The sequence below is a fragment of the Lissotriton helveticus genome, chromosome 6 (genome assembly GCF_964261635.1).
Source record: "Lissotriton helveticus chromosome 6, aLisHel1.1, whole genome shotgun sequence".
NCBI lineage: Eukaryota > Metazoa > Chordata > Amphibia > Caudata > Salamandridae > Lissotriton > Lissotriton helveticus.
This window is the reverse complement of record NC_136067.1, coordinates 1,943,575,167-1,943,598,763: the sequence shown is the minus strand read 5'-3', so window position 1 is coordinate 1,943,598,763 and position 23,597 is coordinate 1,943,575,167. Positions and strand designations below refer to the sequence as shown.

The 23,597-nt window shown below is 42.3% G+C and overlaps 1 protein-coding gene across 1 annotated transcript in view; it reads right to left on the bottom strand.

The window, feature by feature from the left end:
- LOC144761973 (brain and acute leukemia cytoplasmic protein-like) overlaps positions 1-23,597 on the bottom strand; it is a 475,374-nt gene that overhangs the window by 39,611 nt on the left and 412,166 nt on the right. Inside the window, exon 3 of the mRNA XM_078647142.1 lies at positions 2,066-2,253. Within this exon, the coding sequence (XP_078503268.1) occupies positions 2,066-2,253 (188 nt within the window). The remainder of the gene's footprint in view (positions 1-2,065; positions 2,254-23,597) is intronic.

The following is a 23,597-nucleotide window of genomic DNA, read 5'->3' as shown; positions in this document are numbered from 1 at the left end:
CAGTTCCTCCTCTAGTCTACTAATCTCCATTTCTGCTTCCACAATTTCTTTATTCCGCTCTTTTTTAATACCAGCTATCAATGATAGGGCTTGACCCCAGATGACTGTTTTAAAGGCTTCCCACAGTGATATCGACGAGGACAGCGATCCCTCGTTATTTGTAAAATAATCATCCAAGGCCTTAATGAGATCTTTTCTGGTTTTGGGACTCTGCATATACCAGGGGTTAATAGGGGTGATCCGACCAACAGAGCCCGGAGCAACATGGAACCGGATCCAAAGTGGGGAATGATCGGAAATACCCCTAGCAAGGTGAACCGCTTCAGTTATATAGAATGCTTTGGCTGCTAGAACCAGACAATAGTCCAGACTGGAGAGGCTACCGTGTGCACCCGAGTGAAATGTGTATTGCTTCTTGTCCGGATGGAACAATCGCCAACTATCTACAAGACCCATTGCATCAAGGAATTCCGGCATCCATTTCTGGGCCCGACCTACTTCTCGGGGGGGATATCTATCTAGAAGTCCCAAAACCACAGCATTAAAATCTCCACCTAGGATTAAAAACCCCTCCGGCAATTCGAGCAACATTTTCCCTAAATCAAAGAATGAGGTAGACTGCATACCCGGGGGGATGTAGGCTGATACAAGAGTAAGTACATGCCCCTCCCAGCGACCTGAGATCCCGACATACCTCCCGCTATCATTGGTCCACGCAAAATCTATGACCGAGGGGAGCATCTTCCGAACCATGATGCCTACCCCTCTGGAGCCTGACGTGAACCCTGCATGAGCCACCAACCTATACCCCATTCTATGCATTGCCATACACGAATTCCTGACCAAACGTGTTTCTTGTAGCATGACTACGTCTGCTGCGTGGCGCTTGAGATACTGGAGCACCACACTGCGTTTAACCTTGTCCCCCAATCCGTTTAAATACCAGCTTAAAACTTTGAGCTCACTACCCCCCATCCTCATAGAAATGAAAAATGTGTTCCTCCTGTGTCTATTGCATGCTAATCAAATACAGTGTACTGATGCCGTCAAACATACAAAATCTTAAAATATATAAAGAAATCATCAATAATGGATGATATGTATATTTTTAATAAATGTATTCTTATTTGTATATTCTGAATCTGAAAAGGAACGTACAGAATAAAATATCATAGTATAAAATCTCTTTTTTTATATTACTTTGTTGGTTTCACATGAATGTTGATGATTTGGATGGTGCATGTATGACAACGGAAGGTCATTGTATGCTTTAAAGGAGTCCAAGGGGATCCTGTTCTTGACAGAAGTGACTTACTCATGTACCTACATAAATACATTATAAGTAATCGTCTTCACCGGCCTAGAAATGTGTTGAATCAATTATGAATTCAATCATATACTTTTCCAGAGAATTTAAGGTTTGTCCCATTGACCCATTTAGGTAAATTTGTCGCACTTGGTATTCACCCCTAGCTGCAAACAGGTCCCTTAATGTGGTATTCAAGTTGTAGGAAGAGTGAACCCACTAAATCTTGATTTAGATCCCACTTATGTGAGAACAGAATGTATGTGATGGATTGAGCTACGACCACAGACCTTATATATTTTATTTTTTAAGCTTCTAAGTGTATTGCCCATAAAGACACATGGGACTAAGCAAAGGCATTGGGCACACCATTAGCACTCCAAACTGACACTTCACTGAGGTGCTCTTTAATACTGCTAGTAGTGTAGGAGTCAGGCACCCTCTAAAGTCCGTGTTTTTTCCAATGACATTACTCCTTTGTATACCCATCTACTTTCCGTCTAGTCCAATTGTGAATTTCTTAGACAAGCTTGACATGGTGCCTCGTTTCATGCCTTCTGTCCACCTTACTCTTACTAAGCAATTACATCAACCTTGATACCAGTCAAACATAATTTATTCTTCTCAAATTGTTCTGATTATTAGAACATGCAGTTGGGCTTGCAGCAACAGTCTCTATACACTTTGAGACTGACCTGAGGAAGCAGCCTATGGTTGGGAAAGACATGAGGACAATCCAGGATAAGTAGGACACCTCACCTCTTCCGTCCGCAAGATGCGCTTCTGCAGAGTGGTACCCCCTGCTGCGACCGCCAGCTGCTTCTTGCTGGGGGCGGGACTTCCGCTGGCGGGCTTCTTCTCATTCAACGCTGGATCTGCGATCACGGAACACACCTTGATATACGCCTCGGCTGGATTACGGAATCCATCGTCAAAGAAATCAGCAACTGGAAAATAAGGAAAAATTGTCTTAATTCGAGGTTTTATCACTCCCAAACCTTTAGATCTTGCACTTAGAACACATGTGTATTCCTCAGCAATGTGAGAGGGTCTTGGGCAATCAAAGGTCTTTAACACCTTGACTGCTACAGCAATTCCCGCTGGGTGCTGACAAGTCAGATTTACCATTGTTCATGACAAGGTCAGCTCGTCATAAGCACACGACCAGTGTACTGCATGACGAGCTGAGCTCGTCATGAGCAGCGAAGGGCTTATTAAATAGTGCAAAAGCTTTCAAGATTGATTGGCACACACCTCAATATTAAACAAAAGGTCTCCGTAGTTATTATTGGAGAATATTGGCCTCCAAGAACGTGTCCAAGTCTATCACAGGGTTGTATAAATTACTAGATAGTATTTGGAGCACATATACTCATTTACGGAAAGCACTCATCTCGAATGCCCATTTTGGGATGCGATAATGATCTTATTTTATAAAGTCTCATACCACAGGGATTGGAGTTTTTAAAAGGAGCGATAAATATTGTCTAGTATGGCCCTCATTACAAGTTTAAGGCTTAATTCTGAGCTCTGTGCAAACGTGTTGACACAGGGATTGGAGTTACGAGTTGTGTGATAGTAATCAATTGCATCCTCGCAGTTTGCCCCTGAAATTTATCTGGGGGAAAAAGGGCCGGAAAAAAATGCAATTGCAGTGTTAAAAAGCAGTTCCATATATGTTATGCCTTGTTTTTCTGTTGAATATGGGCCATTTACTGCATGTGGTGGATACGTTACATAGGGGCAATGATATTTACCATGTGTGGTGAATATATATACCCAGGGCTGGCTTTAGGGGGGTTTGCGACCGGTGCAGCCACACCAGACGCTAACCTAGGAGGAGGGGGCTCTGCACTTAAAAATAACTTATGGCTTTAAAAGCACGAGCTGCTGAGTTCCTTGTGTGTCCAGCAGTTTTCAGAAAACAATAAAATAAATAACTTATGGCGTTAAAAGCATGAGCTGCGGAGTTCTTTGATTGTCCAGCAGTTTTCAGGAAACAACAAAATTGTCAATATAACTCTGGTGATTAATGCTCTTGTGGGAGAGAGATGGAGTTTTGTCAAGTGGCAGATTTAAATTATCATAAAATAGTGCAGAGGGTTAATGCGCCTGCTGCAAAGAACATGTAGCATGCAGTCACAGAACAGAGTCTGAGTTAATCATGAGTAGCACTATAAAAAAATGAAATGTCTGTCATAGAGGGGCACTGTTGGAGGGTGGCAGTGAGGGAATTCATGGAGAAGGAGGTCATGGGGGGAGGTGCCAAAAAAAGACTGCCGCACGGGCGCCACCAGCAACAAAGCTGGTCCTCTAAATACCCCACCCAGTTCAGGCTTGAAATGAGGGCTTACATGTTGTGCCAAAATCCTAAATATTGGTATTTACTGGGCATTTTTCCCATGATGTAATTGAGGGGGATGAGGTAATTACCATATAATATAATTAAAAGGGACTGTAAGCGAACAGGGCACCCGTAATACAGGATTAAAGCATTTCTCTACGTTCACAGTGACAGGTGAGATGTTCTTTAACCTCATTACCTGATCAGCACAGATTTCTATCATTAATCTGGTTCTCTAAAATGAGATTTAAATCGCATTTGGATCCCCATCTGTTCCTCTGTCTTTTCAATTATGTAAAATCTTGTGTTAGTAAGCCCCATGAGCGGAGCACAAGAGTACAGAGATTCAGTACAATGTTTAGATGAGTATCCGAGACACCGTGCACAGGTGCAGGGCAAGTCTGAGCTGGTTCTAGCCAACATGGGCAATATTCCACCACTCCATTTTACCAGTGAAATTTGCAACTACACCCATGTAAAAAAGACCTTTGCACAAATTAAGCACTGAAAAAAACCATTCTGTAATAGTCATTTGATGCAAATGGTGGTTAAAGACTGTTGTAAAATTCCTCGGCACCAGTACAAAATTGCCCATCACCAATGCAAAATTGGCTGACCCTAGTACAAGCCATGTGATCTGGCCCACTTTGAGGTTCTGTAATTCTCGAGTCTGACTCCATTTTGTTCTGTGCTACCATTTTGTGTTGCCCTCACGTAGGCCTGTAAAAGTAGCTTGGCGAACAAAGTGGCCTGGCCTTCTTAGTTCATGTATACATTAACTAGGTTTCTTTTTGACTCTGAAATGAACTGTAAGAAACTGACCTCTTCACCTGAAACTGACCTTGCATAGCCAATTTCCCTGATCGAACTTTGTCTGAAATTGCCAATCAATGTTCAGGACATCGTTAACTTTTTAGTTTCCTTGCACATACCTTATCTTGTTCAGCATCTGTTACTGTTTCTTTTTTATGTTTCTTCATTACATGGGTTATCCTTTCAATTATAGATTTGTCCGGCTTGTGAAGATTGAATTTGGGACATTCCTAATAATTAACTTTTGGGTTGGGATACTGCAAATTGAGTTTTTGCTATGTGATACTTTGTTTGAAAATGTATCTTATTGGCTAGAATTTTGTGCAGTGGGTGTACATTTATAATGTGAATATTGGGTATAAAAGGAGACGTCTCGCCTTAGTAAAATGACCAGTCTCCTGAGAATTTACACCGTGATGTATTTCTAGGATCACTGTTACTAGCTGCAGCTAATCAACTTGGTCTCTGACGCCATCCAGAAGTATTCTGTGTCTTTGAATACCAAGACAGGTGAACTTGAAGATCTTAGGCGTGCCCCTGACGCCTCTGGGTTAAACCCCGGTTCTTCAACTGGCGCCCAATGTGGGACGACTTCAGCGGTACTGGTCTAAGCCCGAAGATTGTGAGGAGCCCCGTGAGGAAATTTTGGAGGACGGCCGCCACTTCATTGACCCCTGCATATCAACGTGGACCGAAGGTTTTTTTCTGTGAGGCTTCCCCTTTCCGACGGCTGCCAAGGACTGCTGCCCTGACTGTCGCCCTGTCTTGAACCCTCTTGTGATGATTTGTAAGGCGAGACGAAAGACGGTCTTCTGGTGGCATGACAGACATTTTGGTTATGTATAAGTGGGTCGCTCCCACAACTTTGTTTTGTTTCTTGGTTTTGATTCGGCCATTGCAATAGTCGAAGCCGAGGGGTTCGTATATTTACGAGTGTATCATTTTTGATAACCCCTTGAAGTTTGAAGCAAGACTAGTGAGCTAAAGATGCCTGGTTTTGGCAAAATTAGGAAATGGTTTTGTTGTAGTTGTAATAAGGATTCCCGATTGGAGGACTCGTGTCCGATACCTCCGGTTGGAACTCCAACTTATGAGCTCTATTCAAAGCATGGTGTGGGTCCCATTACCTGTAATGAAGTATGGGTCCGATATACAAGGAAAGATGGTGTTTTACGATGGCCCCAACATGGTAGTTTTGAATCAGATGTTTTAGATAACCTAGAAGTTGTGCTATTTAAGAAGAAAGCCCGGTTGGCGATGTTTGACTCTTTCCGCCTTTGGCGTAAGAAAGTCAAACAGCGAGAAATTAAGCAAGCTAAGAGAGATAGGAATGAAAGGAATATGTCAGTAATGCAAGCTGCTAGGCAGTTTAAGGAAGATGAAGAAGATCGTGCGATTGAAGTGTCAGATATACAACATTGCATGGCCATTGACAAATGATACCCGGCTTTGCCACCTCCCCTTTCAAATGTGACTGAAGACCCTGAAAAGGATCCTTTGATGTCACAGTTACTGAGATTACCACCCCCTTATGTGCAGGGTGCTACTGCACCTCCGTTACCTCCAGTTGTTGCACCCCTTTTTGTCGTTCAACCCCCTGTTGTTGTTCAGCCACCTGTTGCTTCACAGGTGGTTCTTCCTCCCGCGGCACAGCCCCCTCCAGGGCCGCCAGCTTTGCCACCAGCCTTGCCTCAAACTCCTTTGCCTTACACTCCTTTATCTACGACTTCTCTTATTTCTGTCCCTACGTCTCTCTTTCCTCAAAACACTTTGTCTCCTGTCCTCATGTCAACTTCTTCTCCTTCTGCTCGGTAACGAATGACTGAGACTGTCACTAGTCTTTTGTCTCCTTTCTTTGGGTCACTGAATATGTCCCCTGTTTCTGAACGTAAGCAGAGACGTAGTCAGCTTCCTGGTCCCGAAGAGCGGGCAGTGTTAGATCTCCTTGCTCGTAGATGGGTTTCGAATGCCTCCAAGTACGGTCCACAAGTGGTTATGGATATCTTCCAAGAGTGAGAGGCACCAAAACAAAGGTATGTTTTTGAGGTCATGTGTACCTTCCTTCATCAGGAGTGGGAAGATAATGAGTTGGGTTCAATTCCACTGGAATTGCTTAATGTTCAGTCTGAATTTTCAAAAGGAATGATAGTGGGTTCTGTTGTTGAGGAAGCGGTAGAGGCACTACTCACTTTTAGGTCTAGACTTCCACCTCAGTCATTGTTCGAACCTGACCCTTCTGTTATGAGAAAAGTGAAGCAGTATCCTATGAGAGAGCTTCCCCCTGTATGGAGAGAGGCAATTGTGGCTGATGCCGCTCATGGTATTGCGGCTGCACCGGCTCATTTTCAGCGAGTGTGGGTGCATGTCCCTTGGAAGAGAGCTGAGGTCCTGGCTCTTAAGCAGACCTTGCCTGACCCCTGTAAAAAATCCTGCTGGTTATTACAAGGAGTTGTCCCAGACAGTTGATGCATGTGTTATGAATTTAGCTGACATAGATATGTTGATGGATAATGTAGTTCCTCAACCCTTGTGGGCCAAGATCCGTCACGAGGATCATGCGCCAGAGTTAGGAGATACGTGGGTTAATATTACTGCTGCAGATGGTCGGCAGGTAGGAGGTGCCAAACCTGAACCCTTAGTTGCAGAACTACCTGGTAGGATTATTAATTTAATGAAAACTATGATGCCTCCTTTGCGAGTGAATTGGGACAAGTTAGCAGCATGCAAACAAAAGAAAGATGAGAGTGTGTTTGATTTCTTCACTAGGTTTGAGGAAACATTCATTGATCATAGTGGTCAGGACATGAGTACTGAAGGTGGTCAGAGGTTGTTTGTAGATAAGTTTGTTTTTAATTTACTTCCTGAACTTTCTAATAAATTAAAGGACTCTGAGAGTTCATGGGCTGTTTCTTCTTCGGCCCAGATATTGGCTACTGCACAATACTATGAGAATAGAGATAAAGATGAGAAGGATAAAGTAGAGAAGAAGACTAGAGAAATAAAAACTAAAGTTCTTCTGCAGCAGGCTTATCCGCCTCGCCCTAATCAGCGTCAGTTTCAGCAACCCCCACAGTTTCAGAAACTGTTGCAGAAGCCTGAGTCTTTTGCTTCGCGACTCCCGCTAGGCCCTAATCAGTGTGCTTATTGTAAAGAGGAAGGTCACTTCAAGAATAGTTGCCCGATCTTGCTACAGCGTGCGAATGGTATGTCTGGTCTGAGAGGTCGTGGTGGTTTCCAACAAGTACCTAGGGGTAGGGGACGTGGTACGCATCCCCAGAATGAACGTTCCTTTTCCCCTCAGCATTCTATAGATTATTTTGACCAACAGAATGTTCCGACCATCCAGTCTGCTCAGTACTACACTGATGATTATTATGTTGAAAGTGAGAGTGCTGGTTTTAATGATAGTTAGGACAGCCTTGGACAAAGGGAGGGAGTAGTGTCAGTTCCAGTAGACCAGAGTGGACCTTATGTTGAAGTGATTACATCAGGTGTGGCAGAACCTTTTCTTTTGTATACTGGTGCAGCAAAGAGTTCTATCATGCACTCTAAACTCCCTGGCGCACCCTTGTCTGGCTTGACTAATGTTTCGGTAGGCTTTTCTGGCGCCCCAGTTCGTAACCCGGTTTCTTGTCCTTTGCCCCTTTCTATTGGTCCTTGTTAATTGGAGGCTCCCCTTATTCTAACGACTGGCTGTGGCGAGAATTTGTTGGGTTTGGACTTGTTGAAAAGATTGCATGCAACATTACATTGTTCTCCTTTGGGAGTACATCTTACGGTGGGTAAGTAAGTGATTTCCCCGATGTATCCTAATGATATTGGTCTCTTGGAGAGTCCACCCTACGTTGTTACCCTTAAGTCGAATGCTAAATTACCTCGCATTCCTCAGTACAAAATTTACAGAGATGGTGAAAGAGCTCTTTTAGCGATTATCTATTATTTGGTTGAGAAAGGTGTGGTTGAAGAAACGAGAGGTAATGTGTGTAATAGTCCTGTTCTGCCTGTCCTTAAGCGTACTGACTCTTCCCAGCCACCTGTGTATCGGTTTGTGATTGACCTTCGAGAGGTCAATAAGATTGTTGTGCCACAGTTTCCTGTTGTCCCAGACATTACTGATGTATTGACTATGATCCCTGCCTCAGCTGCTTGGTTTTCTGTTATTGATTTGAAGAACGCTTTCTTCAGAATTCCGATTGCTGAGGAAAGTAGAGATATTTTTGGCTTCTCTTTAGGAGGCCGCAGTTTCCGGTTTAAACGCGCTCCTCAGGGTTAATGTGAGAGCCCCTCCATTTATAGTCAGGCTTTGAAAACTCAGCTTGATACTTTTGCATTGCCTTCTGGTGCTACTTTTATCCAGTATGTTGATGATCTGTTGGTTGTTGCTGATGATGAAGAGATTTGTAAAGAAGTTACTCTTTCTTTGTTGCGACACCTGTCTGACCTGCATCATAAAGTGTCACCTTCGAAGTTGCAGTATTGCCGACAAGAGGTGACCTACTTAGGTCATCTCTTGTCGAAGGAGGGAAGACGATTGACCCCAGAGCGTATTCAAGCGATTGCCCAAATGACTGTGCCATGCACACAGAGAGAGGTGCGTGCCTTCTTAGGTATCACCTCGTATTGTAGACAGTGGATTCTGAATTTTTCTTTGCTAGCGAAACCTTTGTTGGCACTTACTCTTAAGGACACACCCCACCCTCTTCCTTGGTCTGACGAATGTCAGAAGAGTTTTTCTGAATTGCGTGATGCATTGTGTTCTGCTCCGGTGTTGGGTACCCCCGACTACAGTAAACCTTTTACACTTTATGTACACGAGAGAGAAGGTTGTGCGTTGTCAGTGTTGACGCAACAATTTGGAGACAAGCAGCGCCCATGTGCGTATTTTTCAGCTACTTTAGATCCGGTAGCTAGGGCGTTGCCTAGTTGTCTAAGAGCTACAGCGGCAGCGTCTGTTTCTATCCAACAGTCTGCTGGTTTGGTATTGGATAATACATTGATTGTGATGGTCCCACATGCAGTAGATACCCTATTGAATAGAACAAAGACTCAACATCTTACCAGTGCACGTTTGTCAGGTTATGAGTTGACGCTTTTGGCTAGCCATGTGCACATCAAGCGGTGCAACACATTGAATCCAGCTACATTGTTCCCAATTTTTGTAGAGACAGATGCTCAGGAGCAGCATGACTGTTTTCTCTGGACAGAAGAGGAAACGAAGGGTAGAGTTGATCTGAAAGATACTCCTCTTTCGAATCCTGATTGTACCCTATGGGTAGATGGTTCGTGCTTTAAGCTTCCGAATGGAGAGACGACTGCAGCATATGCTGTCACAACTTTACACACGATTGTTGAAACAGCACGTATTGCACAGAATTCAGCGCAGGCAGCAGAGTTGATAGCATTGACTAGAGCGTGTGTGTTGTCAAAAGGAAAGAGAGTGAATGTTTTTACTGATAGACAATACGCATTTGGCGTGGCTCACAGTTCTGGTCGTTTGTGGAAAGAGAGAGGATTTCTTACTTCCCATGGTACAAAAATTCTGCATGGACAATTAGTGAGTGAACTTCTTGAATCACTTACTTTGCTGACCCAAATTGCGATGGTAAAGTGTAGTGTGCATAAGAAGGTTACGGATGATGTGGGCCTAGGGAATGCGTTTGCAGATGAAGTAGCAAGAGAAACAGCGAAAGATGTGACGAGTCGGATGTATGTTGCAGGTCCTGCCAGATTGGTTGTGGAAGGAGGAATGTGTGAAGATACAACAGAAAGTGTGAAGAAGATTCAGGCAGAAGCTACTGAGAGAGAATTGAGTATGTGGAGAGAGAGTACGGGAATGTTGGATTCGACAGGCTGTTGGGTTGAGTTGTCAGAGCACCGGCGATGGTTGTTGCCGGATGCATACCCTCCCCCGGTAGGTACATTGGTGGCACGGCGGCCCACATCTCCAGCAACATACTCATATTTTTTCACCACCGATTTGAAAAATGCACTGGTCTCTCTCATTGATGGCCAGCACCGACATACACTTTTAGACACACCCCCGGCCACAAGTTCTAGAATTGCGAACTTTAGAGCTGGGGAGCTACGTTCGAATCTCGGCATCAGCTCAACATCCTGTGATTCCAGGCAAATCGCTATTGTCTCCCCGTGCCTACCACAAATGAATGTGTTCTTCTGTAATGTAAATTGTGCTCATGCCATATTGTCGAGTTTGCGCTATATAATATTGCAAGGAAAAATAAAGTAGGGAAACTCGAGTTCACACACTACTGAACGCGCACTCTTAAGTGCATCAGCAGTGCACTGTGAATCGGAGCGTTTCACAGGCCTGTCACAGATAAGAAATGCTATCAAAACGAAATCCTACAAAACAATATACTACTGGCCGGCAGCAATTCATACCCGGACAACGTCGGGACGGGCTGCTAGTTGGGTATAAAAGGAGACGTCTCGCCTTAGTAAAATGAGCAGTCTCCTTAGAATTTACACCGTGATGTATTTCTAGGATCACTGTTACTAGCTGCAGCTAATAAACTTGGTCTCTGACACTATCAAGAAGTATTCCGTGTCTTTGAATACCAAGACAGGTGAACTCAAAGATCTTAGGCGTTCCCCTGACGCCACTGGGTTAAACCACGGTTCTTCAACTTGATACATTTGAGAATTGCTCAGGCCCAAAACGACGGATTTCGGGTCACTTTTTGCACCTGATATCCCCACAGGCAGGCGCAGAACACCACATAGTTCACTTACAATAGATGCTACCTGTGTTTGAACTAATCCGTTCTGCCATCAACATACCTGATGCATATGTAAAGCTTTTCGCAGATACACCGTACATGTTTATCAATGGAGCAGCATATGTGCTGCTCACCAGCACCCTTATGACAATGATTCAAGGGGCAATGTCCTAGCCCATTCAGCTGATAAGAATGCCACATTCTCTAAAACTGTTGATGTTGCCATGTATATTGTGAAAACGGATCTATTTCCAGTACCAACTTTAAAAACAAGTGTTAATTAAAGAAGCCAGCCTCCAAAAAACGAAAAAATAATCCTGTGCCAAGTAACAGGGTAAAAGAGACCCTGTAGGGTTGTAAAGAGACAGCACTGGGCAAGGTGGTCACATCAAAATCTCTACTCCCCAAACTCACCAGGATGCATCATGGAGCACTTCATGTTGGTAGGGATGGCATGATATGTGCTGCTGCAACCCATTAGTAAGTACACATTATTTTCTCCCATCACCCAATTATTGCCAATCCTGTGCCACATGCCTTTTATTCAATGCTGTAAAAGTGGTTAAGGCCACACATGCTGCTCACTCTCCTCCTTGGAAGCCCTTTGTGCACCTCAAAATAGACATTGGTCAGCTGCCAAAATGTGCAAATGACTCCTATGCGTGTGCAGATGTCATTGCCATAGCTGAGCAGTTACTCAGAGACGTAACTCCTAGCTTCAAGGTGCTAAGCCTAGTAAGTAGTAACTGAGAGATGCACTTTGTGTGCATACTAGTGTCAGCAGTTTGTAAAGCTCCGGGGGGTTTTCAGCATTTCAATTGTGCCCATCACCCTGAGTCAATGGGCAAGATAGAAGGACTAATGCAACTGTGAGGAATAAGATACATAAGATATGTTCAGAGACACAGTTAAAATGGCCTGATTCGCTACCATTAGCCTTAAGGTCCTTGAGAGCTAGCTCTCTGCTGCAAAGAAGATGGGGCCTCTATCAAATAATCGTGGACTAACCTACAATGCTCCCCTCAAATCCACCTCTCCTCTGACAAGATGGATTTGCAATTAAATCATAATGCTGTTTTACAATATTGCAGAAAGCTTATACTTTGTCTGAACAAAGATATATTGGCACGCGTCAAGGAGCAAATGTCTCTAGTATCTTTGTTGGACACAGTAAATGTGATTTAACAGTGGAGAACATTCCTTATGATTTACTTTTAAGGATTGTCTTCCCCATGGACTGGAGTTTCTCAAATGTCACCCTTTTTCATGCTTTTTTCTTTGGGGATCACACCCATGCTCCTGGCTGCTTCTAGACTGGTTTGGAACTAGCTATCCAGGCTACAACCATCCAGTCATAAGACTCCTTGTTGGTCATCCTTTAGAACCAAAGGCTGCAAGTGGGTTATTTAATCTACCTCTAGGTTATTTCCTGCTCTAATTTCCAAATAGGAAATTACTGTTGCTTTAGATGAGATAGGAGGAATGCATACATTTAGGAAGAAATCGCAAAATCTACCTCAACAGCTTTGGGATTAGTAATGGAACAGTTAGATGCCCAAGCCAAGATGCAGATCCAAAATTGGATGGCTTTAGATGACCTCACAGCATCCAAAGGGGAGAGCGGTCTGTGCAATTCTCTGTGCAAATGAATGTTGTCCTCATTTTTCCAAAATGCCCTTTCGCATATGCAAGCAGATAGATAAAGAGAGTGTAAAGAAATTACATGAGATAGAAAGTGGTCCGTCGTCACTGGATGTATGACGTTACTACGCGGTCAAAACACCGCACTACCATCACAACGCAGCTTTTACAACGCAAGTCGTTACCACGACTTACGCTGTAGGGTGCTGGACTTAGGAATAGTATGATTTACTATTCCAATTTCAGCCTACCTACAGTAGGGAAGGTGTTGGAATAGTAAATCTTACTATTCCTTAGTCTAGAGCGCCCTCCAGTGTAAGCCGTGGTAACGACTTTCGTTGCAAAATCTGTGTTGTGATGGTAGTGCGGTGTTTCGACCGCGTAGTAAAGGTTGTTTCCCCTCCTGACTTGTGTCCCAGCTGAATCTGGATGTTAATGAACATTAACCGCATGCGTGCGGCCGCTATTTTCGCGCTGTGCGGCTTTTTGCGAAAAGCCGCGTTACATGACGAACTGAGCTCGTCATGAGCATGCGAGCGGCGCAACTCATGACGAGCTCAGCTCGTCATGCGTATGGAAGGGGTTAAGAAACCCTTAGAACGAAATCCGTTATCAGTATTGTCCTGATTGTGGTTATTACATATAAAGCTATTCGGCTAATTTTGTGCATCATCCAATGCTCTTGCAAAAATAAAGGCACTGGCAATAAATTTACGCTTTTCAGGATGGCGAGGAAAGTGCTAAGTGGATTACTAAAGAAATGGTGAGACTGTATTCTATTGAACTATTGTAAGCTGAAGTTTTTGCTCTCTGAAAAAGGGGAGGCTGTGAAAAGAAGTTCTAAATCTTGTCCTATTATGCTAATATATTCTTTTAACAGCGCATGTAGCCCTTAATGTATTGACTGCTTAGCTCAAATATGGATGTTTTATATTAGTTTGAGGCTCCCTGTGATACTGAATATGCTTACTAATGTTCATGAATCTAGTGTTCAAGAAGCTATAGGACTAAGCGTTGTACCTTGTATATTTCCTAACAACAAAACCCAATGTTCACGCCTGTCAAGTTTGAGTAGGATTTTGTAAGAATAATGAAGCTAGTATTCTACGAGGGAATGATACTTTCTTCTTAAGGCCTTTCACTGCTTCCTCAGGAGGAAGATCCTGCCACCTGTGCTTTAGATACGTTTTCACTAAGAATAACAACTTTCTGTCAAATGACTAAGATGTGTTAGCATGTATTAAGAGAAACATATAAATACCTGCCTAGATTTAGGCTCCAACTGACTGTTTTCCAGTGAGAGTCCCTGACGTGTTATGACAATTGGTTTTCATTTCTTGGTTTGCTTTCTACTACTTTGCATTAAACATTTGTTGGACTTCAGGGCTTTATGATGTGTTGTGTTTTATTGTTAACACTTGTCAGGCAACAATTAGTACAACCAATCACAAGCATACTAGTGTACCACAGGAGCACATAGATCTACCAGAGAGGTAATTTACAAGGACATTGAACTGAACTGATTGGAGGCCATAATTGAATCATACAGCAAACAAAACTGCAAACCAGATATTATTGTGAACAGAAAAGTCACGTAGCTTTTCCTTTACAAATAGAAATAATACAGCGAAGACTACATGCAATTGCTTTGGAAAATGATAACGAAAAATGTTTCCTGCACTTAATAGAAGCCTGAGGGAAATGATTGTTGAAACTAAGTATACTAATATGGTTCAGAAAGCAATCAATGATGCTAGATATGTTACTTTAATGGTATACTATGAAGTGAAACAAAGAGATTGCTTCTTTGAAATCATCAACGAACAAATATATAAATGTATTTATATATTTATTTCTGAACCAGCAAATTGACATTTCAAATAGAAATATATTTCATTACATATAGAGAGAAACAATACCAACCTAACAGGAAACCTTTCGGTGTCAGTGCGCTATATAAGTCTCCCCTAAGATAAGATAAGATAAGATAAGATAACCATGAAATTCAGAGTTTATAAAGATATACAATTCAGAAGATACAATGGGGAATTTATTGTCATGTTATGCAATGACTTAGCCTGCCTGACCTAATGCATAATAAATAGGAGAACTTAATGGCCTGATTTTAAGTTGTGCAGAATAGATGGTGTTAAACACCTTGTAAATAACATATTCCAAGGTGAGGTATTTACAGGAAGTAAATATCAAATGTGACTTGAAAATTAGATATAACATGTAGAATAGCTATTTACCACACTGTATTACTTATGTTATGAATATTTTCTAGGCCTTTTCCACCAATACATTTCAGCAAGTTTGACCTGTTAAAATCATGAATGCATAATGATGAACAGCGCAGTGGGAGTGAACTGCATGTTGGAAAAATTCATGGCCATAGAGGTTTTTAACTGTGTGATTAGGTAGCAATGAAAGGAATTTCATACAGTATCAAGTAACTGTAATGAGTTACTTAGATAGGGATTGCTAATGTGAATTTTTGGGTCTAAGATAAAGAACGTTATTCACTATACCTACATTTTGAACATGTGCCTAAATGAGTCTAATATTGTCATCATTCATTGTATGTTGATACTTCTTGCAGTGATACAAATACATGTAATGGTGGCGTTATATATACATACAAGAGTTTTGTTACATTAGATGGAGTTGTTGGCTCTTAGTTTGAAAACTTAGTTGCATTTTTGTTTTTCAGAATTGTTATGTTTGTAGAAAGAAATGATATAATGTTTCAATTTATTAAAGATTTTTTTTCTATATAAGCCTTTATAGTCCTCAAACATTTCCTTGGAAAAAAGGAACAAAATGCGTTTGCTGGTTTTTCATCTTTGATGAATGAATGATTAAGGAAACTGTTGAATTTGATGTGCCGGTATTTAGAAAAGAGACTTAGAAAGAACGGTTCTATGACTTTTTTTTTTCAGTTTAGAAAATGTTTATTTAGTTTTAAGAGAAACACAATACAAGATAATAAAATAGTACATGAGAACCGAATGAGGAAGAACACATGGTATAAAAAAAATGACTATAAAATAACGGTTCAGCAGAAAGTGATAGGAGAAAAGGAAGAGAAAAGAGTGGAAAGGAGAAAAGAGAAAAAGAGAGAAAAGGAGAGATGGAAGAGAGGACAGTACAGGAAGAAAGAATAAAGAGAAAGGAGGAGAAAACCTGTATCGGAGGAAGAAGTAGTAAAAGCAATAGGAGAAAAAGGCTCAGCCATCAGACAGGCGAAGTGGAAGAGAGATAAGTAGAAAAAGGGAGCCAGAGAAGGTCAGATTTAATTTTTAAAGAGACAGAAGAGGAGGAAGCAATAGCAATCCTGTGTTCATCACAAATAAAGTTCCACCATGTATGTATAGATAATTTGGAGTTATCCTTCCAACATGAAAGGATCACTTTAAAAGCAATAGCAATGAAAAGATCAAGGAAGCGCGCACTAGGAGGAGCGATATCCATATCATCAGAATCAGAGCCTAAGAATATACTTAAAAATGATAACGGAACGGAATAATGAAACATACGCATGCAAACATTCCAAACAGAGTTCCAGAAGGAAAAAACAGAGTGACAATCATAAAGTTGATGCATGAGTGTACCTGTATGAGAGGAACATGACCAACAGAGGGAATTGGAAGATGGTGAAAATGTAGCAATACTTACAGGGGTGATCACAGCTCTATGATAAATAAAAAATAATGATTGAGTAATACGAGCTGCTACAGAAACTTTAAACAATTTACACCAAATACGATCCCATACATCAACAGGTAGAGAGACGGATAAATCAGTTTCCCAGGCGGTCTCAGAAGCTGATTTAGGTCGCTCAACAATATTTGATAATAATATTTTATAAACAAGGGCGGCTTTGGGTTGATGATGGGAAAATAATGGGTAAAGGGGGGTAGAAGGAGAAAAGGATGGAAGGGCATCAAAGGGAGGAAAGGTTGACAAGTGAGAGGTGATAGCAGTAGAAATAATTGTGTATTCTTTGAGGCAAGATGCAGGCAAGTCGTGCAAAGTTTGCAATTCAAGAAAAGAGAGAATGGAAGCATTGGAAAGAAATTGATTGACAAATATATTATCCTTTTCCTTCCAGTACTTGTAGTAAAAAGATTTGCCTTTGTACTTGAGGAATTTATTATACCATATACAGGAGGATAAAAAACATTGAAGAGGAGATATGTCTTTAGAAAACACATCATGTAGCAAAGATTGTGAATGTTTTAACACCGGGTGTTTGGCCAAAAATGAACAGTTAGACATAAAAACAGTATGTTGAAATGAAAAATCCTATAACAGTGAACGTTCAAAAGCAATCCATTTGGGTAAAGGGGCAGCAATAAAATCAAATGCTAAAGAAAAGGATTGTTTAATGAGGAAGGCAGAGTGGTACAGTTTAAAATTAGGAAAGCGGACCCCACCTTCATTCTTGGGGCGAATGAGTTTGTGAAGGGCAATGCGCGGGTGCTTGTTATTCCATAAAAATTTGGAGCAAACGGAATTGAGACGTGTAAAATATGAATTTGGAATTTTCATGGGAAGCATCGAAACAGTGTAGAGGATATGTGGCGTAATCATCATTTTAATGGTGTCGAGTCTACCCCACCATGAGAGGAATAGGGGAGACCAGAGTTGAAGGAGGGATTGTATCTTTTGGGTAAGGGAAGCAAAGGTACGTTTGAGAGTGTCAATGAGGGAGGAGGAAAACCAAATACCAAGATACTTAATAGTGGAAGGACACCACGCAAAGTCAGTTGAATCAAACATGTATTGATAACAGGAAGAGTTTAGGGGCAAGACTTCCGTTTTGGATAAATTAAGTTTATAGCCTGAGTTCTATGACTTAACAAGGCATACCTTTGACATGCCTGCCTTTATGATGCACATCTTTACCATGCAGATGTTTTTACCCGTCATGCCTTTACCATGCAAGGTAACTATATAATTAAGGAAGCAAAATCAATTAATCTATCTGTCTGTCTATCTATGTAGTATACTTGTAATGTAGTATACTTGTAAAGTGCACAGCTGCCCCAGCAACAGGGCGTCCCGGCGCTGTATAACTCTGGGGAACCCGTCCTGGCTTTCCCTGTGGGATGGTCCCTTGCTGGGAGTCCCCAAGGTGGAGCCAGGCATCCCCGGAATTGGTGGGGCCGTTGTGGAGATTAGGCAAGCTAATGCCCAGAGTTGCCGAGTGGAACCCCTGATTAGAGTAAGCACCGAAGCGAGAATTATCGAGTCCGCTGACCAAGGTCCACGACCCTGCCGCGTCGGGAATTGAACCCTGGTCCCAGGCTGACTTCTGCTCTCAGGCCTGCTGCCTCTAACCAGTGAGCCACACTACTCCACTATCTATCTATCTATCTATCTATCTATCTATCTATCTATCTATCTATCTATCTATCTATCTATCTATCTATCTATCTATCTATCTATCTATCTATCTATCTATCTATCTATCTATCTATCTATCTATCTATCTATCTATCTATCTATCTATCTCTCTCTCTATATATATATATATATATATATATATATATATATATATATATATATATATATATATATATCACAGAGTAGCAGTAGTCATTGCTAGGACTCTGAGAGACAGGAATTCCTCAGATTTTTGAGAATAATGTTGTCACTGTTTGACGCATCTCCATAAAACTTTGCAGATGTATTCCTTTTTCTACATTTTCTGATGATGCAACATTTTGTTGTGATTAGTTAAGCAAGTGCAAAGAAAAAAGGGTGGGTCCCAAAACACGTTTTCCCACCAATGCATAGCGGCAAAACGGCTGAGTAGTATTTCATGAAATTTGGCAGGAATAAAGATTATGGTGTAGAAAGGGTCCTTTTTTTTGTTACTTGATGTAAATTGGTTCAGTAGTTTTTAAGTAATAAGGGGCAAAATCTTAGTGATACATAGTGCTGTGGTACAAAGCAATGTCAAAACAAGGGGTTGGAGGAACTCACTGAGTTTCACTCTGTGGAATTCTGCTGAGTTGCATAAAAACTCTGTGAGATTCTACGGAGTTCCGTAAGCGGATGGAGTTCAATACATAACTCTGCTCCCGCTGAAGTTTAGCCCCAGAAGCTTGTTCTGTGCTATACAATCAGCGTGAATGGCATTACGTGGCGCACCAGAGGGCGCTACTACTTTCTGCCGCTCAAGTAGATTTGCTACTCGAGCAGAAGCTTTTTCAATGAAAATGGCAGCAACCTGCCACGACCACCTGTGTTGAGAAAATCTCGCCAGGCGGCATTCAGCACCCGAAAATCATGCTAGGGTACGCAAAATCTTAATTGCGCTCACCAACTTAATTTTGGCGAGCTGCATGCCAGAAAAACTCCGCCACATGGCAACAGAAAGAGATTTGCCCGAGCTCCACGTAACTAGTGTTGCACAGAGTGGGCAAAACTCCACAAACTATGCCGGCAGAGTAGAATATTTACCCACCCCTAGACGAAATACAATATTGCTAGTTAATGAAAGCTCTTACAAAATAAAAAGGCAGCCCACAGTTTGGATTTGTCCTGGGTTTGAATGTGAAACATAGCGTATTACTGGTTTGGTAAACCATAGGAAGAAATAAGGCACTTTATCAAAGTCTGGTATGGTAATGTATTTTTATTGTTTTAAACACTTAAAAAGAAGTTTACAGAGTACCACGGTACTTCCTCAAAACTATCTAGGCAGTACTAATTTAAACTAAAAAAGCAAAATAACAAATGACAAAAGACACTTTGCCACAGACCACTCCACTCCACTGTACCATAACTCAATGTCTCCCCCCTTTATGCCACTCTACTTACAACATGCAACTTCACTCTAACGTGCCACTCTACTCTACGACACACCACTTCACTTTACTACACTGTACTCCACTCCACTTTATGACATGCCGCTTCACTGTACGGCAGTCCACTCTATGCCTCTTGACTGCATGCCCATACACTCTAATACACTCTCTGTCATGCCATTCCACTCTACTCTACAGTACACCACTACACTCTGTGCCCCTCCACTGTACACCACTCTACTCCACTGTGACTCACCACTCCACTCTGACTTATCACTTCACTCTATGACATGCATTCCACTGTACCACATGCCGTTCCACTATACAAAACACCACTCCACATAACAACATGCCATTCCAGTACACCACATGCCACTCCACTTTATGTCATCCACTCTATGATCTGCCACTCTAAGACACACTATGACAAGTCAGTTCAGTCTACTCTATGACCCACCACTGCACACCATTCCACTCTATAAACTGTACTCCACTCTATGCCGCTCCCTTCTATGCCTCTCTTCTCCACTGTACGGCACTCTACAACATGCCACTCCATTGTATAACACTAAAACACCACTTCAAGCAACTGGAAAGAAGATGGCGCACAAGTAAGGACACCTCGGAAAGAACGACCTTCAAGACCTTCCTCAACCTGTGCCACATGCTACTAAGAGAGCCAAAGAGGAATTCCTTAGCTGACCATATCAAGCCCAGTTCCAACTACAGCAAAGAGCTCTTCAACATTGTCAGAGAGTTTACCAACTCGGCAGCCACAGAAAACATCATCACCCCTCTCAAGAACTATGTGAATGACTCTCCGACTTTTTACATGACAAAATTGGCACTATCTGTGAGACCTTCGTACCCCAGCTCAAGCCCTCAAACTTCTTCCATGCACTGACCAAAACCAACAAGGACCACCGACTGATCACATGGCACCAGCTCACCCACCAGGACACCTTCCAGTACCACATTTTCAATCTCTAAAACCGCAGTATCAGCAACAAGCTCACCACCCTCACCAACTCCTCACTTACCATGGCCACTTTTCCAAATGGCTAGAAACATGAAGAAGTCAATCCACTCCTTAAGAAACCATTGGCTGACCTGCATGAACTCAATAACTACCACCCCATCTCCCTTCTCACCATCCCCGCCAAAGTCCTGGCAAAAAGCCATCAACTGACAACTCATTAAAATATTTGGAGCAGAACCTTCTCCTAGACACCTCCCAATCCAGAATCGGTGCCAACTACAGCAGAGACTGCCTTGATCATGGCACCGATGACATCAGACACTCCACTGCAGGGTGGGAAATAGCGGTTCTGATTTAGGGGTAGGCGGAACTCGCAGAGTTTCACTCCATCGAATTACATGAAGTTACCTAAAACTTCGCCAGATTCTATGGAATTCCGCAAACCGCAGATTTTTCGCATGTCACGCTGCTCGTGCTGATTTTTAGCGCTGGGAGATTGTTTTGCTCTGTAAAATAAGAGCGAACTGCACCATGTGGCATGTACTTTTTTCTGGCACTCGGGTAGGTTTTCTACTCAAGTGGCAGCTGTCTCAACATGTACGGTAGCAACTTGTTGCAACCGCCCATAATGAGAAATCTTGCGGGGAGGTGTTCTAGTGCTTGAAAATCGTGCTAGAGAACGCAAATTCTTGTACATGCTCACCAACTTAACGCTGGCGGGCCAGACACGAGGAAAAACTCCACCACATGGAAGTTGGCAGAGTTTTGCTGAAACATCATGCTCTGAAAAAACTCCCTGAACTCCGCCGGCGAAGTAAAAAAAAATTCCCACCCCATCTCTGATCGTCATTGATCTCTCAGCAGCCTTCTAAACCATATCTCTGTGCACCCTGATAAGAAGACTGAATTTCATCTATATCCAAGGTAACACCTTCAAATGGAAAGCTTCCTTCCTCACCAGAAGAACTCAGTTGCCTGCCTACCTCATTTATCTATGAACCCAAGGACACCATCTGCAGTGTCCCCCAAGGATCCTCTTTCAGCCCAACCCTCTTCAATGCCTACATTACCCCTATGGCCAATATCGTCAGATTTTGTGGACTAAACATCATATCTTATGCAGATGGCACTCTTTCTCTCAGAAAATACCACAAACACAACAACCAACTACCACAGGTGCATGAAGAGCATCGCCAACTAGATGAAGGACAACTGCCTATAGCTCAACAGGAGCAAAACGGAAGTGCTGATATTGGGCAACAACACTAACCATTGGAACGACTCCTGATGGCCCTTGGTACTAGGACAATCACCCAAACCGACCAACCATGCCAGAAACCTCTGCATTTCCTGTAGACCAAACTGCCCATGAAGTCCCAGATAAACGCAATATCCTCTGCCTGCTTTCTCACACTTTGCATGTTTCGAGAAGTCTTCAAATAGCTACCCCACAACACTCAGGTCCTGATCACCAGCCAATTAGACCTTGGCAAAGCACTCTATGCTGAGATCAACCCACACCTTCTGCAGAGACTCCAGACCATACAGATCTCCTCTGCCACTCTTCCATGACCTCCCCAGCCAGACCCTTCACCTCTCTTCTGGAATTTCGGAGAGCACTTAAGAACTGGCTGTTCAATTGACTTACCGGAACCATCATGACCCTCAAGCACCTGGATACCCTCTCAGGTATCCACTGATTGATTAACGTTTATAAAGGCAGTCATTAGCCAATCACCTAATGACCAGTCATTGGTATGTGCCATGGTAGTACCACTGTACTACCACAACAACAGATTTCACTAAGTTGTTTTACCTTATAACTTAACAACCACTAAACAAATGTAGTTACCATGTAAAAGAATTATAGCATACAATACTTTACTGTGAAATGTCATTAAATTCGGGCTGATCGAAATTGTGATACATCCAATACTAAGTCTATGCATAATCCATTGGGTCGCAAATCTGTTTTTGGACCACTCCTTTTTTCTTTGCACCCCCTTCACTAATTACTGCAAAACATTCCATCCTCTGCCAATGTATAGGGGGCAATAGAAATGCAAAGTTTTGTGGAACATCATCAAATGGGTGTAAAGTAACCAAGGGGCAAAACTCTGAAGAACTCCTGTTGCAGTTAACACTAACTATAATTACAAAGTGGCTACAGACCCTCTGTAAAAAAAAAATATATATATATATTCACTGAAAAAACCACAGGATTCAGGGACGTTATAGTTAGGCTGACATTCCACTCGTACAAAACCAGAGAAATTCAGCCGTTATAGTTAGCTGAGCTAACTATAACTCACGCCCCCACATTGCACTGCTGATGATGTCACATATAACATCACTCATGACATGGTCAGTAACATCACTGATGACATCACTAATGACATTTAAAATGACATCATTCATGACATCACTGATGACATCATGCAGTGACTGAGTTTCTAAAAAGGTTAAGAATGTTTTTATATATATGTATATTGTCTGAGTACCTGTATGGGTGCCTGAGTGTCTGTGTGGGTGAGTGTATCTGCAAGGGGCTGTATGGATGAGTGAGTGTGTGTATTGCTGTGTTGGTGAGTGAATGGATATCGCAGTTGTACATGTATGAGTAACAACGTATGTGGTAGGCAGTATATGCGAGTGTTGGAGTATATAAGTTACTACATGTGAGAGTGAGTGATTGTGAGAGTGGCTGTATGGATGAGTGTGTGCTTGTGTCAGTGAGTGTATAAGAGAGTATTAGGATGGCGGGCGGACTTAGTCCGCCAGCCATCCCATCGGTAATCGGGATCGCCCGCCATAAGGGCGGTGGGGTGGAATTAGGATGCGTCCGCCACTGTGGCGGGCGCATCCTATATTTTTTGCATTGTGGCGGGCAGTGCTCTCAGCTCCGCCCGCCACAATGCTAAAAATGCACTTTTACATTTGCATAAACAAAGCG